This window comes from Mauremys mutica, chromosome 3 (genome assembly GCF_020497125.1).
Source record: "Mauremys mutica isolate MM-2020 ecotype Southern chromosome 3, ASM2049712v1, whole genome shotgun sequence".
In the NCBI taxonomy this organism is placed as follows: Eukaryota; Metazoa; Chordata; order Testudines; family Geoemydidae; genus Mauremys; species Mauremys mutica.
The window spans coordinates 77740641-77758821 of NC_059074.1; the positions used below are offsets into that span (position 1 = coordinate 77740641).

General features: G+C 39.0%; 1 protein-coding gene across 12 annotated transcripts in view; it reads left to right on the forward strand.

The window, feature by feature from the left end:
* GRIK2 (glutamate ionotropic receptor kainate type subunit 2) overlaps positions 1-18181 on the forward strand; it is a 604939-nt gene that overhangs the window by 4108 nt on the left and 582650 nt on the right. For 9 of the 12 annotated variants that reach the window (XM_045011179.1, XM_045011186.1, XM_045011191.1 and 6 more), the window contains one exon: positions 2892-3295. The exons of the other annotated variants lie outside the window; for them this stretch is intronic. In XM_045011179.1, the coding sequence (XP_044867114.1) occupies positions 3181-3295 (115 nt within the window). In that variant the 5' untranslated portion in view covers positions 2892-3180. The remainder of the gene's footprint in view (positions 1-2891; positions 3296-18181) is intronic. 12 annotated transcript variants of the gene reach the window in all.

An 18181-nucleotide genomic window follows, 5' to 3' on the forward strand; every position in this document is an offset into this window, starting at 1 on the left:
TTTTTAGCCATCAAATGTAGGCAATTTTTTTTCACCGAGTTCTAAATATTTGGTGGCTTGCAAGACATTCCTTACCAAAAAGTAAGGACGCCATGTAAGAATTCTGAGTTAACCACAATCTTCCTTGAGAAAAAGATATTTTCATAAGATACTAGAGAAACATATGTGGTTGGACATAATAAAGGAGATACTCAAGGCAACCCTGTGAAATACCAATAAAAACACAGTCCGGCCAACATAGTAAAGAATAGAGTGCGTCTTTAAAAGTGTGAATAAAATACATTAATTCCCTTTCTGTATTGGGAAACCATGGGAGGGGGGAAATGTATTTTGACACGTAAAAAGACACATGTCTTAGGTAATATAGCTCAACGGCAATGATGCTTAAGGAGTGGTGCTCTCCGTGGTGCTGAAAAGGGAATGCAGCCCTCCTATCGCCACCGTATTTCAGCTGGACAGGTCCAGTCGCTGTCCATGGTGGTGAGTGCTGTCAGGTTAGTATTGGACGGTTATTGAGGGTGAAAAGAGAGTTAATTTGAATGTCATGCATGTGCACAGGTTTTGGAATGTAGAATATTGAACATTTAATTTTAAAATCCATTTATAATAGATGGTTTTGAAGTTTCAGTGCTTGTATAAGAGCCTTGGCAAGCTGGGAATTTTGTTAGTCTTTTATTACAAGTAGCTGCATATTTGTCCAGGTAGTTTAGAAAATAAGTTTGGATAACAGATGGTTAAAATAGTTTATTCTCATTTCTTGATTAATGCGCTACGTTTGCAAAATAAGACAATGAATCTTATAATTTTCCATGCTTTTTAAAAGTTCAGTCTATAAATAGTGCTACATTCTGATAATTCGCAACCCAATGAGCATTTGAAGATGCCTAACCTCCGCTAATTCATTACTGTAGCAAAATTAAGAATGCACAGTTACCACTCAAGTCAGTTTTATTCCTCCTTGGACCAAGATAAGATATGAACAAGTAGATCAGAGTAAATGAAACAGCAAATACATGAAAGAGCACCGCAAACTGTACATTTTCCTGAGAGATATTCTAAATGGGAACTGAAGGAGTCGCTAGATATCCTTGCTTTTAGCACTAGGCGTTCTTTTTAGAGTACTCCAATAGTCAAATCATTTGATTGAATTGCCTGCTAGACTGCAGAAGTAGCCATTCATGATACTTATTTTTGACACTGCAGTTATGCCTCCATTTTAAAGACAAGAAATCAGCAATGTTTAATAAGCCCCTCGCAGAATATAAATTTCTTTTCATCAGCATTTTTACAATATCTGAAGAAGACATGGTCAGAGAAAATCAGTAACCCATAAGGGTAGAAAGTTATTGTGAATTGTTAACGCTTTTAGGAACACATGGTCTCAAGATTATAGGTAATTTCAATTTTAATATCACTTATTCTGCATAGAATTATTAAGAATTAACCACAACTCACGTCTGTGTTGCTACACTCTTGATAGATCCAAGAATGTGTTTCTTCAGTCTGACGTTCTGTAAAGCCAAGTCTATGCTGTCTTCATCTGTGATAAAAATCTCTCTCACTGAGATTTTCTTCTGCAATAAAGAGAGGGTAGACCCCAGGCAGAATACAGATGAATCTACATTCATTTTCCTTGTGGGGTACTAGGAATGGTATTTTAATATCTATAATAAAAACTCCAAATAGCTTCAGTGAAAGCTTCACTTTCAGATTTTTTTTAAATTGCTGTCCATTCTCGAACAATGTGTTTTAATGAATGCACATAGGAGTGAATACACAACTTAAAGTATCTTGACTATATTACCAAGGAAAATCTGAAATGTTGCCGAGAATGAGTGCACCTTTATATGGAATACATTAGGAAAAGAAAAGAAAAAAAGTCCATAGCTGTTTGAGGATGCAAACTAAATGTCCCAGAAGCAAACTAGCAAGTACTGTTATACTTACTAATGATAGTGGAATATTACATGTGTTTAGACTACAGTCCCATTTTAACCATAGGTCTCGCTATGCAAGTATAAAAAGTAGAACCTTAATAAAACCACAGTCAAAGAGAGTTTAGTGCCAAAGCTAGAGAGGCATTTTGGAGTGTAGAATATGAAACATGTAAATCCACACATCCTCTCTTTCAAATAGCATTGTCGTTTCAAGCAAACTGAGCAAAATGAATATGTAGGACTTTCAATTCAGCATTAGATATATTTATTTTTTTAACACTGCAAATTTGTTCTGTACTTTGCTAAAGCTTGGATGTTCGGTGATCAGAGTCAGCTACAAGTTGCCAAAAGACAGTCAGTATACAAGTCATCACGTTTACATTAATAGCATTAAAATGTGCATAAGTAATAGGAAGCGAATTAAACGATTGGGACCTTTTTTAGCCTAAGCCTTAGCCTGATACCCTTCATGACATACTGTCACCCCTTGTAATACCTCCTCTTTCAGAACTCCGAGGCTAAGTGATTTCCACCCAGCTAGTCAGCTGTTAAAATTCATGAACTGATTTTTATAGAACCGCGCGCGCACGTACACCATCGCTGCCCCTTTGCAGGAAAATAGCTATTATAGAAAATAAACACAAATAATAATTGTACGCACGTAAATAAAACGGAGCTGATTTTTCAACAACGCGAGGCGATCAGGTCGGTTACATGGCAGAAATTGGGAAGGCTGCCTGGCAGGCAGCCTTAAGAAGCGAAGAGCTATCTCAATTTTTCTCACTTAATCTTGGCTTCACGTCAGAAGCTGTGCAGCAGTGCAGTAGAATGGGAGCACAGCAAAAGCTTCGCCACTAAAACGCCCGGAGCTCGTTGGCTCTCGCTATGTGGCGATAGCTCGGCGATTTCTCAAGGTGGATTACTTATCGATTTCCCTCCTTTCTTGCCTCCCAGGTTTACCCGGCTGGACATTGTGTGTGTTTGGATTTCGCAAGGATTCTCCCCCGACTAACATGGATGTCCCACCATTCCTTGCAGTTGAAGGTTGCTTCTTGGCGCAGTGAATGAAGAACATGCAGGGATTGCTAATGGGTTTGGGAAGCGTAGACTCTCTCCTCTCTCTGTGACCATGCCGTGATCGTGTCTGAGGGCTAACAGTCTACGTATCCTCACTCTTACCCTACCGGGGAACCTGACGCTTAGAAGGGGGAAGTAAGGCAGCGCGTGTGTGCATAGAAACACCATGAAGATTATTTCCCCGATTCTAACTAATCCAGTCTTCAGATGCACCATTAGACTCCTTCTTTGCTTACTGTGGATTGGATATTCTCAAGGAACTACACATGTATTAAGATTTGGTAAGATTTCCCCCGCACTTTACATTGTGTATTTCAGGCTGAATAGTTATATGCACGATGATGTCGAGAGGTGGGGAGCGGGGAGAGAGAGACCAGGCTCTGGGGGATGCTATTGGAGTCAGTTACCGAAGACCCTCTTTATTTTGTGTCCGCATGGCTAAATTGTTTGTTTTTGTGTCGCCGATCATAGTAATAAATAATAATAAGGAAAAAAATGACTGTCAAACGTGCTTCCCGGAAGCTCTGCGGGGTGATCAGAGCTTGTGTGGATTCCTCGTGCTGTGCCTTTTTTGTTTCCATAGCAGTAGGAAACGCGGCTAAAATAGCTGTTGATTAGTTAAAAATCTGACAACTAGTAAGTAAGTTTCGACCTCCAGCTTTTCCATGGCCCTCTCTCAGTCAGAGCTTCGGGGCAGATTCAATATTAATGTGACCCTGGAAGAGACCTTCAGTTCTGTTGTTCTTGAAAGATCTTGTAGTTTACTTTATTGGGGGTTCCGCTGTAGTAGAACAGATTGTTTATCAGCGATTAGTGGGATACCAAAGAGGCATTGATGCAGGGCTATGACACATTTCAGAAAAGCTCCTCTCATCAGGGAAAGTGACTTGGTAATTATTTCCCCTGTAAGACAAAGAGACTGAGAGATGTCATAGGCAGAGCAGTGACAACAAGCATAGCGGTTTCACAGATCAAGGAAACCCTCAGCGTCTCCTGGAAACTAGTATTAAAAACCGGGTGTGGCATTTCTGCTAGAAAGCCTCCCACATGTAGGGTTAGTTAGGGAAGCAGCAGCAAGAGGAACGTTCAACAACCGCTGGAAGCTCATGTTGTTTCCTGCCATTGGGGCAGAGCTGGGCATGAAAAGTTCGGCAAAGTAGATAAGAGTTAAGGTGGTGAGAATTGCGAAGAACACTGATCCAGTCAATCGCCAGCCTAAGTGGTACTAGCTTAGTGTTTGTGTGTGACTTACTTTCTCATATTGTACACGCATTGGAAAAGTTGCGGTGCCAAGCAAGCGGCATCCTGTGTGCCAGCTTGTTACGTATGCAAAAGAAAATGCTGCCTTTCCTTTTCTGTATCTGCATTGTTTACACTGTAGCGATTGCAAGAGCCATTAACAGCTCTCGTTTGCTTGGGAAAGGTAGAATGTCTTGCATTTCTTTAAAAAAAATCATTTTCGTGTTGAATGGAAGGCTGGTAATGATTAAAAAGGCGACGGGTTGTTATTGATCTCGTGTGCTGAATTGCTAGTGTACTTTCTTCTGCCTTCATCTGGTTTAAAGGTGGTGCTTAAGGCCCGTTGCTCTTAGCAACCATCTTCAGGAATGCTTGTTTCTTTGGACACGGCTAAACAGGTCCATATATCATCGCGGGGTTTATTTTGCATTGAATCGGCTCCGTTGACATTGCAGTGCAATCATGCAATGACTGAATGTCGTCTGGCGCTGCCCAGTTATCCGTCTGTACCCGAAACAGGTTCACAATTGTTGCTGAGCGTTGGTATCTATGAGTTTGAATTACTTTCAGAGGTAGCTATGAAAACAAGCACCTTTCCATCTCCACCATCACCAAATGCTGATCTGTGGGTTAATTCAAGCTGGCCTCGTCAGTAGCAGCATCCTTGTTGAATTATGAGGCTGGAACACTTATTAGAATATCATTGATCAACCTGTGTTTTTATATTAGAAAAATAAGAATCTTAAGGTCACATCGGGGTTTTATTGGGTGCCTTTCCCAAAGTGTGTTTTCCAGACTAACTTCCTCTCCCAGTCTGTCTCCGGGACATACATCTCGGTTTTGGGGTTAGACTCCGATGGTTGGTGTTCACACTGGTTTGTTGCAAAACCCTAGAAAGACACTTCGGAACCATTTGGTGCCTTTCCATGCTTAAAAAGTCGCCTTTACTCTCGGTCTCTGCGGGTTGGGGGAGGGGCGTCAAAGTTATTTTTATTTCTCGTGTGGAGTCCTGGGAGTGAGGAAAAGGGCTTCTTTTCGCTTGTCCGCGTGGCCTGTTGCATCTCTCTCATTGTGATCGAGTTTAGCTTTTAATTTAGTCCAGGAGTAAAACTGCCCTTATTCTGAATGTAAGAGAAGGGCTGTGCATTCCCAGGCGGGTTAGATCGTTTGGCTGGGGGAAGCCGGGAATAACAATTGTGTAATGAAAATCTTGAATTATTTCAAGTGGTAATCATATCGCGCTCCCCTCTCCCCGCCTTCTCCCTCCCCGGCCGCAGTTCCCACCGTGCTACATGCCACTCCGAAATGTCCTTGCTACTGAACTGATGGGTCTGGTGTTGCCCATCGGAGTTCTTCCTGGGTCTAGGCAGGAGCGCGGAAGATTCCCGTTAAAAGGCAGCCTGCCAGCCCCCGCTTTTCCTTCGCAGCTAGCAGCGCTATGGCAACAGGGGAGATCGTGTAGCTTGCCAGCGCTCCAGCCCCCTCATTCCTCCTGTGCAAATGAACCCACCATGGAGTCGCATTGTCCTTCCCACGGCTGTGCCACTGTTGAGACTAGCCGGCCTGTCCTGTCAGCCCCCCTTCAAGCTACCTTTCAGCAGCCGCACAGGAAAGCCGAACGCCCGGGTTATTTGTCATAGGCAGCCTCACTCACTCATTTTTACCCACGCGCTTTGGATCGAGCCCAGGAAAGGCTGATGTGCGACCATAACTAACTCTCTAGCAACATTAAGTCAACCTAGCCTTTACCCACCCAGTCCAGATGCAGGAAAAATGTCTGCGTGGATTTCTGACTCCTGTTGCTGGAGCAGGACCAGCTGATATTTTGGCACCGCAATAAAGCGATCCCTTGTAAATGGCATACAGCCAACTCTCTCGTTGCAGTTCCCGAATACTTTCCTGTACACAAGCCTCCCCCCCCCCCAAAATAGGCACGAGACTTGCACCCACGGTAGTCAAGAATTTGAAAGAGAATTAAGAAGAGGCACTGAAAATATTATTGTGATTATAACACGAGGTTCTAGCCTTAGAATAAAAGGAGAGGCCAGAACAGTGTCTTATTTGCATCACTGTTGTCTCCGCTGTGTTAAGTCTAACTCTGGCAGAAATCCATACCTTAGCTCTTGGAGTTGCAGAAATGCACAGGTAAGTCGGTCCGTGGATCACTTTTTAAATGTACTGTTGATTTATAAGAAAAGGAAGTCCTAAACCTGAATCAAACACACCTCTGTGCACATCATTAAGCCACTCCGTAAATCAGCCCGCCCTCACCGCCACACACGATGGTCTTTCCATCACTATATTTACCTGTATTTGTTTGCCCACAGCAGCCTACTTACACGCAAGAGTGGGGTCACTGCGTTCATGAGAGCCTCAGACCAAAGCGTTTCAGGACCAAGATAAGCAACTTCGGCTGGTGCTGAGTTTAGATGCACCTACTACTGATTTTTTAAATGTCCACGATATTTTCCTAGTGCACAATCACTTCCCCAGGTCCCCTCTTCAACGCACCACAAGCTGATCAGAAGCAAGCAGTGTTTAAGGATCAGAGTCCTCTGGTTCTAACAAAACAAACTGGACAAAGGAGCTAGGAGGTAGCAGAAATCCGGGTGTAAAAGCAATGCCCAGCAAGTACTGTTAGTGCTAAGAGGTTAATCATGACAACTATATACAGTTTATACCAGTAACAACTCATCACTGTCAAGTGTGGTATGGGACAATGGAGCATTTACAAACATTTGGCTACTTCAAGTAACCTATTTTAGATGTTTTGAGCGTTTTAAAATTCCCCATCTTATTTAAATCACACCTTTCAGGATTTCTAAATCATGTTAGGCCCTTCCTATATTTAAAAGCAGGTATCTGAGGCCAGACAGATCCTGCTCACTTTGTCCTGGTAGTGCATGGACATCATCAGCGTGACAACTGGCTAGAATCAGGAGAACAGAATTTGGTTACTTGGGATTAATTTACATTTCCCCTAATTACAAGCACTGTCGGTGAATGTATATTGAAGACATAAAGCTCTGAACCATGACTAGTCCCTTGACCTTATGTCCCTCCCTCTCTCTCTTCTTTATTTTCAATGTCACTGTAAAAACAAACCTACAAGGAAATGAAATCACAAAACGCCACTTCTACATCCACAAAAGAAAGGAAGGCTGAGAATCAGGACTACAACTCCCTATAGAGAGTGACCTTTTGTTGCTCAGCTGTTGTGGACGTCTCCAATAAAAACAGATTCCAAGCCTATGGGGGGAGTTAGCTGAATATTGTGGTTAGTTACCCTTCTAAACTTAATTGCACAGATTCTTTCCCCCGTGGGTGCAAAAGCAAAGGAAGGCCCAACTCTCTCTCTCAGGGAATGCGGTAGAACTAGGAACAGTCAGAACTGAGCCCCTCTCCGGGAAAGCACAGGGCATATTGATCCATTCCCCCTACCAGCCCCTTCAAGTGTTACATTTGCGTGTTTGCCCTTCATCAAATTGGGGAAAATATGTCCAGAAAACAATTGAAAGTGGTTTTATTGTCTTAAAAATAAAAAGGAAAACTCACCTCATTTTTGGTCTCTTTTCTAATGGCTCCCAGTGACAGAAATTACTGCACAGCAGGGGCTTCTTCAATGAAGATTTGGCATTTGGGCTTCATCTCCATTATTGCTTCGTCGTGTTCATTCCCACTGAGCCAAATGAGTCTCTTTTCATAGAAACTTTTACCACGCGCCAGAATAAGGAAGACAGTACGTGGCCAGCAGCTGGAATTAGCTCCTAATGCCATCGCGGATGGCCAACTATGTATTACCGACCGTTTTGCCAGACCATCATTAAAACTAGCAAAGACACTAGGTAGCATACAGGGAAAGCTGCCTTTCTGGACACTGGGCTTATATAGTTTGCAGGCTCCCCAGACATACATCTATACCTCTCGGGCAATAGTGTTTTACTGCTTTGTACTCGGTGTTAGGCATCTCGAGTGTGGAGTTTCTTTCCATTTGATTCCTCTTCCGCCGACATGACTGTACATTGCTATTGCAATCCCCGAACTGGGAAGGTAAAGTCAGACCGAGTTTAAGTGGAAGGATCTATTCTATTTACCTATCTTTCGACATGTACTTAATCTATGCGTGTGCACGTGTGTGTTGTGTGGGGGGGGTATCTGTCTTCAGATCAGGGAAACGGTGAAATCTGGAAAAGAGCTGTCGGGTTCAGCAACCCTTAAAGATTCAGGACTGTTGTATTTCTTTGTTTGTTGGGAGCTAGTGAAAATTTTACTTGCCAAGGGCAAGGAGCCTTCAAAGTGTATTAAAGTCCTCAGAGCGAGGTATTCAAAATCTGTCTTAAACACAACAACAGCAGCAGCAATCTTTTGGAGGAAGAGTAAGGTTAAGAGCCTCGGGAAGAAAGGAAGGAGGTGAGAAGCTTTGTTATTGACTGGTCCAGATTAAACAGCACAGAGGAAGATTTCAATTTGATAACGTCACAGCCATTCCTGTTTGTCTTTGCTGCTTCTGCTGACAATTTTGTAAGGTAATTAAACTGGCTGATTGAAGTCGCAGTGGTCATGGGGCGATAAAGACCATTTGGATTTAATGGAATTTAAAAACAACAGTGCACTGCACACAACTCTTACAGAACAAGAATTTTAATGACCCATTCAGGGTGCTGACTAAATAGAACGTCCTGAACAAGTTTAATTGAAAGGGCAAACGAGATTAGCTGTACACAGTTTTTATTGCTGTAGATAGGGGAATTAAAATTATCCTTTTAAAAGACTCATTATTACATTATCAAGATTGAATGCAGGTTAAGTAAGCTCTCTTCTATGCTGAGTTTTTGGAATATCCCTGGATCCCTTTGCCCCACTGTTTAGAACCAAGCACACTTGTACAAGGATTTGCACACAACTGTCCCATGAATCAAGTGATCAGAAGTATAACTTACTTTTTTATTGACTGTTACTGATTTTTGGAAGGCATGGAAAGTTCAAGTAATGCTTTCAATGTAAATGTGGTTGATGAGTGAAATGGTTTCTGTTACTGGAGATAAGAAACCATAAAAAAGGAGATTTACTTGTCTTTTCTAAATGTGAATACTAAGGATTTTCCTTTTAACAAGGAGAAAACCTACTTTCATCAGAAACTAACAAATATTTTGCAGTCAATGCAAACAACTGCAAGGCTGATGTCTCATATTTAGATTTACATATATTGTTTTTTCAGAGTTTTAATCTTTCCTTCCCTTAATCTCTTCTACAGAAACTATTATTATATGTTCAGTGAATAATGCAAGGAGAAACTAGAAAGTACCTTATTTTCATACTCTCCAATCTGCAAGGCAAATTAATGTTGGCTGAATAATCTTATTATAAATGTGCTGCAATGCATGTTAGAAGATTAGATTAAACAATGCACAACATAACATTATTAGGTCACATTTGAACTGAAACTTGGGGAATCAGAGGCCAGTGTGATGTTAAGGTGCTTGCAAATTTCCCTTATTGTTTTGTACTTTATTATTTTTTGACTGTTTAGTTGTTTTGGATCCTTTGTGATATGATGAGGTATAGTAATAATAATGTTAATAATAGTGTTATGTTTGTAAAACAAATTTAATTTCAGAAGATTCAAAGCATTTTGCAATCATTGCATTTAAAATTTACATTATATGTAGTGATCACTTTTTCTGTCACTGGAGTGCAGCCACGTCTGCATTGACCAAGGTGATATTTTAACAGCATATGGTAACAGCAGTTCAGGGCAGAAAATGAAGAAGACTATCTTATTCAATTGAATTAATGGGGAGATTTTATTTAGGCCGGAATTGGAATACATGTATTTGAACGTGACCAAGACATCACGCCTGCCATTCAGTGTGTTCCATGGATCTTGAAGTTGCCAAAAGGCACTTTACATCTCATCCAAAAGGCACACTTGGATCAAAATCTGCAAGTAAATAGTAAGGTAATTTTGCATCCAGGATTATCTACGAATTTTTCTTGGGTAAGCATTCGCTCTTCTGTAGAGATTTTTTGGGAATCCATTCAGATCCATGTATTCCAAGTGAATCTCATAGTTTTGGGAGAGAAATTTCCAGATTCTTCAAAAGGTGCAGAGCTTTTTCCTCCTGGTTAGTTTGGTTTAAATGAACATACAGTAGCTGCATTTCTCACTGCATAATGTCAGACCCATAACTGGATGTCTGTAGCAAGCTGAGGGGTAGCTCAGTATGTAACTATACTGTGATCTTTGTAGAGAACACGATGTCAGCATTCACACAACAGAAGCTCATTTCATTTATTGGGTCAACAAGATTTCAAATTTTTATAAGCAGCAGCTGTCTAGTTTGGTTAACCACATTCTGCCCATGACAATTCCCCTCCAGTTTGCTACATTTGATATTCTTCATGTTCATTCCTGTACATTGGCCAAACCGGACAGTCTCTGTGCAAAAGAATAAATGGACAGAAATCTGACATCAGGAATCATAAAATTCAAAAACCAGTAGGAGAACACTTCAACCTCTCTGGTCACTCAGTAACAGACTTAAAGGTGGCAATTTTGCAACAGAAAAGCTTCAAAAACAGACTCCAATGAGAAACTATTGAACTAGAATTAATTTGCAAGCTAGATACCATTAACTTGGGCTTGAATAGAGACTGGGAGTGGCTGGGTCATTACACAAATTGAATCTATTTCCCCATGTTAAGTATCCTCACACCTTCTTGTCAACCATCTGGAATGGGCCATCTTGATTATCACTACAAAAGCTTTTTTTCTCCTGCTGATAATAACTCATCTTAATTAACTGCCACCTTTTCATGTTCTCTGTATGTATATATATCTTCTTACTATATGTTCCATTCTATGCATCTGATGAAGTGGGCTGTAGCCCACGAAAGCTTATGCTCAAATAAATTTGTTAGTCTCAAAGGTACCACAAGTACTCCTGTTCTTATCCCTGAACTCTGTTAAACTTGTTGCATTTCACCACAGAGGTGATTGCATTTAAAAGGTAGGTGAAGCAAATCCTGCATACATGTTTTTAAATGTTTTGGGATGAAAACCACTGCTTAAAGGAAGATTTTATTACTTATTATGGTTACTAAAACAACTTAGGGACACGTGCACTTTACATCGAGGGCACAACACATTTTCCAAATATGTGTTTTTGTCATTTATTATATAATATAAATATTAACTATGACATGTTCCCCCTCCCCCACCTTTTTGCTGTTATGGAAACAATTTATTAGGCCCATTCTGCAATAATTTATTACACAAATAATGCAACTGACTTCAGTGTATGTGAATAAAGATTACAGGATGAGATGACTGATTTGTACTTTTACACAGATTACAGCAGTAAGCAGCAATATGTCTTACACAAAATAATCTTAAAGGTGAACTGCAAAGGAAAGAAAAATGGGATTGTGTCTTTTTTTCCTTTCCTTTGTTGTTTTACAAAAAATTAAAAATGTGTTTTATTTCTTTTTTGCAAGGTCTTGGACTTCCTAACTTTCATGGGAAACTCCATGGATGACTGGAAAACTAATCAATTTATGACATCAGCCATATGGAGAAATTGAAATCAGAATGAGAGAATACATGATTTTTTTATCAGAATATTTAAAGCTATTTGTTGTTGTTACACCTACTTACCTCAAACTCCCTAAGGGGGAAAACATTTTAAAGAAAAAGAGAGATTTTTTTTAAACATTCAGCAGCCTTGTCTTTAAATTAAAGGCTGAAAAAATTGGAGCTGAGACCTTTAACTAGTAAAAATACCAATAGGACTACTAATAGTAGTAAGCACTACACCTGGTAGTAAGTGTTTGCAGGATCAGGCCCTGGATTTATAAACTGGCTATTCCTTCCTCCCCAGTGATATGATTAATATTTATTCCTTTCAGTATAACAATACATTTGAATGTGACATGCATATTAGAACCTGCCATTTATTGGACTAATTGAGATTACTGGGTAAAGACCTGATTCTGAAGCCTATATATAATATATATAATATATAAACAGTCCCCCTGAAGTCAGTAGGACTATGCAGCTGAGGAAAGGCTGTCAAACTCGGCCTATAAAATGCAGTCCCTGTTTTGGTTAAGGCCCCAGTTCAGCAAACTGTCTCTAATAAGCCAAGCACTTAAGTATATACCTAATTTTAAGTGCATAATAAATCCCATTGATTTCAGTGGAATTTATCTATGTGGTTAAAGCTAAACACATACATAAGTGCTGAATAAGAATAGTCTTAAGCATTGTTTAAGTGCCTTGATGAACTGGGGCCTAACTCTATGGCAAAGCTCCAGTTGAAGTCAATGATTAAATCCGTACTGAGAAAATGATGTTTGGACAGCATGTAATCTTGATTTTCAAAGAAGATATTATCCTGTGTTTATACAAAAACAATGCTTTCTTTAAAGCTGTCTTTATAATAAACTGACTGCTGGTGAATTCAAAATACTGTTATTAAAATGTTCACTCATGTATATACACTCTAATAGGGAATAATTCAAGTACTGTACATTTATTAAGGATATACTTATAATTGAAGTTGCCATCCATTTGGGCTTTTATGGTTCTGCTATAGTTTATAACTGATATATATCTATATTTATACTGCTAGTTTAAAGTAACACAATTATGGTATGTCTATAGAACATACCATAATAAAAATAATCTAGTATCCACATTATTTTAACAAGAAATGTGTGAACTCCACAGCCCACAGTGTTCATATTTATTGAGGCCTTCATCATTTTTTTTTTGTGCAAGTAATCAACTGTATTGTTAAGATAATTTTAACTTCTGCCTGAACTATTCAGATTGGAGTACCGTAACTAGAAAAACTGGTTATTTTAATTGGGGGAAGAGGGGGAAATACAGTACTGATTTATATTCATAATTAACTTTGCATCATCCATCAGTAGCAAGCACCTTGTCTAGATTATTATAGAAATACATTTTCTTTAGCTGTGTGAGATAGCTCAGTGCTGCTGGGGTCACTTTAGTGTGTCTTATTTTCATGCCATAGCTATAGGTGTAACTATCAATTGGGTGCACCTTTTAATTTATCCATAATTCACAATTGCATTTTATGGACCAAGTTTAGCAGTAACATAATGTGCAGAGTAAATTACAAGTAGGCTCTGATTCTGATTTTACTTTCACAGTTTTTACGTGAGTGTAACTGCATTCAGTTTTGTGGGGTTACTCCTGATTTACATTGGAGTAAATGAAATCAGAATCAGACCTGCAAAATGTAAGACAGTTTTAAAATGAGTGTAAATTACACTGGTATGGCACTTAGTGATTCTGAGAAACCACATTAGTACTGTGAGACCAAAGTCGATGAAAATTGCACCTGTTCACTCCAGGTCTTGCCTTTGCCTGGCAATGTTGGGGATAGTGTAGGCATAAGTGTAAATTGATTGTAGTTCCTTTGAAGTAAATGGAGCTATGCTTGGATCCAGCTGAGGATCGGGCTCTGTGTGTGTTTGGAGCAGAGAATATGTTGCTCTATTTTATATTCTCCTGTCAGTTGTTCATCTTGCTTCATACTCCTGCCTCCTTGGTGAATGTTTTACACAGTCACTAAATGCGAAGTCAGTGTAAGTTATGCTTCTTTGCCACTACCCCCACTATAACTGTTTTATGACCAATTTATTCCTGATATGTGATTTACATCACTGAATACATTATTGCTGAATTTGGCCCACAGACTTCCATGGACTTAGTATCCACTCAACAGCTGTGTTTACTGAATTTGTTCCTGTACATTTATATTATATTTTTTTATTACATGTGTAGTATATACACACACATGTGCACGCACGTGCACACACACACACACACGTCCATATTTTAAGGGTAGGCATGAGCAACCAAATGTATACAGTTGCATGGCCAGAGTTTTGAACACAAATATCTGGTTTGTCCCCCTCACCTCCATGACCAGGGCATATAAAATGCTCATGTGTGCACAGAAGCACTTCATTTGTAAGTACATATCAGTTATTAATATACATAATTAGACATGTTTAACAGTATGCATGCGCTTGTGTGTGCTTGCCTGTGCAACTGTGTCAGTGTTCAGAATTTCCAACATCTGTAATGTAATAATATGTAGCACTTTTTATCTTGAAAGAATTATACAAACTTATTATTACTTATCTGATTAATCAACAGTTTGGATGTGATTTGTGCATTTTTTGGAAAGGCATAACTCACATTAATTTCACTGGGTGTTTTGCCTGTGTAAAAAAAGACTCAGATTGGATATATCTGCTGAAAAAGGCATGCAGTATTGTGTTTAATTCCTAAAAATACACTTGTACTTTTTATTTTTGGCATTTTTTATTGAATTCCATAGTCGTACCCTATTCCTTTTCCATAATTAATGTCTGTGATATCAGTCTGTCCCTCCAGTTCAGCTATATTTTCTGCCCTACTTTTTACTGGATACAGAGATTGAAACTTTGGTATCAACGACATAAGCAGAAAGATGTTTTTGTCCTACCTGACTGTTCTTTGGCACTTGTGGGCTTTCTCCCAGCTCCCACTTCAAATAATAATACCCCAAAACTTGGTCAATTTCCTCTTCCATCAATCTGGCAATTTCCTCTGGACATTTTCCTTTGCCATCTATCTTTAAGGTAAATTCTTTCCTATCAGGAAACACTATTACAACAGGGACTATTTCACTGAAAATTGTAGGAGGTATGGACATGAATTGTGATCCCTTTTAATTAGTCTCTTTCTCATCTTATCTCTGTCTTACTCATTTAACAAAATATTTGTGCAGATTGAGGATCCCTGAGGAGTGATCGGATTTATACCAGTGTAGCTGAGATCAAAATTTGCTAATTAACTCTGCCAGTTATCTTTATTAGTCTTTTTCATTGGCTGTATGGACTATGGACCTGATTCTGGTCTCATACCAGCATAGATCAGGGGTTTCCCTTTGGATCAGATGGAATTTTAAAGTAGTGTGAGACTTTAAGTAGCGTCAAATTTAATTTTATACATTTGTGAGGCTAAAGGGCTATTTTTTTTGTTTCTGTTTATTTGTAATATCACAAGAGCTGTATGTGGGTCCTATTTATATATAAGGAAACAAAAATGCAAAAGATTGGATTGTGCTTTCATGCTTTCTGTAAGGCTATCAAAGCATTATATAGCTCATTTGTGCACTAAAGTTTGTGAAACAAAAGTAAATAGTATACAGTGAGCATTAACCAAAACAGATACTCAGCCAAAATAAATTCAGTGTTTCTGTTGTAGTAAATGACAATTTATTAATAATTTTATAGATTTTTAAGGCCAAAAGGGACCATTAGATCATCTAGTGTTACCTGTATAACACAGGTCATAAAATTTCATAGAGTTACCCCTGTATTGAGCCCAATAGCTTGTGTTTGACTAAAGCATCTCTTCCAAAAAGGCATCCAATCTTGATCTGAAGATTTCAGGGGAAGGGGAATCCATCACTCCTGTTGGTAGTTTGTTCCATTGGTTAATCATCCTCCCTTTTTAAAAAAAAGTACCTTATTTCTAATTTGAATTTGTCTGGCTTTAATTTCCAGCCATTGGTATTGTTAACTAATACACCATAAAAAAGAACATTAAAGTCATGCAGCGAGACCTTAAAATATTGGGTGGGAAAGCTTCAGAGAATGGTTGGTAATGGTTTGGTTCTTAGTGATCGCATCTTTATTACATTAATTGGAAAGGTTATGCCTATTGCTTTAGAATTGGTCTCACAGTAGTAATAAATGCAACTGGTTTTACTGACAATAACTCATATGCAATCAGACACTTCCTGTAGTATGTAAAATGAAAGTGACTAATATAGTCATGGAGCCTTAACATACCACATTGTCTGTAGCAAGAGAGTCTCTTTTAAAGCAAGAACTCTGTGTTATTCAATTAAATTTATCCTATAGGGCAGGAAATCTCTATATGAAATTTTACAGCTCCAGAATTCCACACTGTCTGTAACTCAAGGAGAAAAGCAAAAACCATATGTGAGAATGTTAAGAAATACATATTTTTTTAGAATATAAGCATTTCTTTACCTAAAATCAGCAAGATTATTTGTTCTTTAAAAGTAATTAACATTTTTATATCTGTTACATTTAGGCTTTACATTTCTTAACTGCAACACACATACTCAACTGGCTATCAGATACATTCTGCTCATCTCAGCAATAGAAAGATAATCATATTCTTCTCCTGAAGTCTTTAAGAAATTCATAGAATAAGTTCAAGTATTATATAAATAATTCATTCTTTTCGCTGCACGTTACAGCACTTAACCAGGACCAATATCAGGACTCAGACCCTTAGGGAAACTAATTTGTAGCATTATTACTTCTCTGATTTTTATCTGTTCTACATTGTTTAGTGTTTTCATGACCTAGTATCTTCACAAAAGTCCCCCTTTCTCTGTGATGTCTGAAAAAAACCTTTTCCTCTATTCATGCATATCACTTTTTGGTGGCATGGAAAGGAGGACCCATAAACACTTTTTATTTGTCTTTCTGTCAAGAAGTACATAAAAATGTAAGCATTCCTGTTTAACACAAAAAGTAGTCAGTTACTGTCACCCTGTTACTGTCACTCAGACAAATCCAACTGAACTTCAAATACTTTGTCTGTATCGCATCTCCTGAAATTGGCACCTGAAAAATTACTGTATATGACAAGTTGAATTAAGCAGACATGTATAGCCAAATTCTGTTCTTAGTTTATATCACCATGTAAGCAGAGTAATTCCATCTACTTCAATAAAATTATGTTTAATTTACACTGGTGTAACTGAGATTAGAATTTGTCTGGTAGATTATGTGAAGAACCTTTCTTTGGTGTACAAATAAAAAAAAATAGTAAAGATTTAAAAAGCGACCTGATTTTGGACACCTCAGTTATTCGGTGCATAATTTGAGACACTTTTTGGTGTCTGATTTTCCACTGAGATCCTTAAATGTGCCTGAAAATGGCCACTGGTTACCCCACTCTAGTCACAAAGTTTTCAGAAAATTCTGGAATCAATTTGATGATGTTCTGAGAGCATTGCTGGTGTAATAAAATGTAGATCAGTTTTAAGACCTTAATGATAATGATCACTTATAAAAAGGTTGATGACAATGATTAGTGATAATAAAAAAAAATCTTATATGAAGAGAGATTATAAAGATAGGGAACTCTTTATCTCAGAAAGAAACTTAATAAGAGAAAAGCTGATAAAAGTACACAAAATAGTGAATTGTATAGAGAAGGTTAATTGGGAACATTCAATGAAACTGAAGACTGGCAAATTTAAAACTGATAGAAAGGAACTTTTAATACACAATTAATGAACACTAGACTATTGAACTCATTGCCACAAGATATCATGGAGGCTAAAGGTTTATCAGGATTCAAAATAGGATTTAATATTTATATTTCTGTCCAGAGTTGTTACTTTAAAGATTAAAACATGGAGAGCTTTGGAGTTGATATAAATGATTGTGGTATTCAGCCTAGGCCAGGGGTCAGCAACCTCTGGCACACGACTCGCCAGGGTAAGCACCCTTGCGGGCCGGGCCAATTTGTTTACCTGCCGTGTTGGCAGGTTCGGCGGACCGCAGCTCCCACTGGCCGTGGTTCGCCGTCCCAGGCCAATGCGGGAGGTGGGAAGCTGTGGCCAGCATATCCCTTGGCCTGCGATGCTTCCCGCCGCCCCCATTGGCCTGGGATGGCAAACCGCGGCCAGTGGGAGCCACGATCCGCCGAACCTGCCGACGTGACAGGTAAACAAACTGGTCCAGCCCGCAAGGGTGCTTACTCTGGCGAGCCGCGTGCTAGAGATTGCTGACCCCTGGCCTAGGCCAACCTTTGGGAGTTAGGAGGAAATTTTCCATAATTGTCTTTTGCAGGT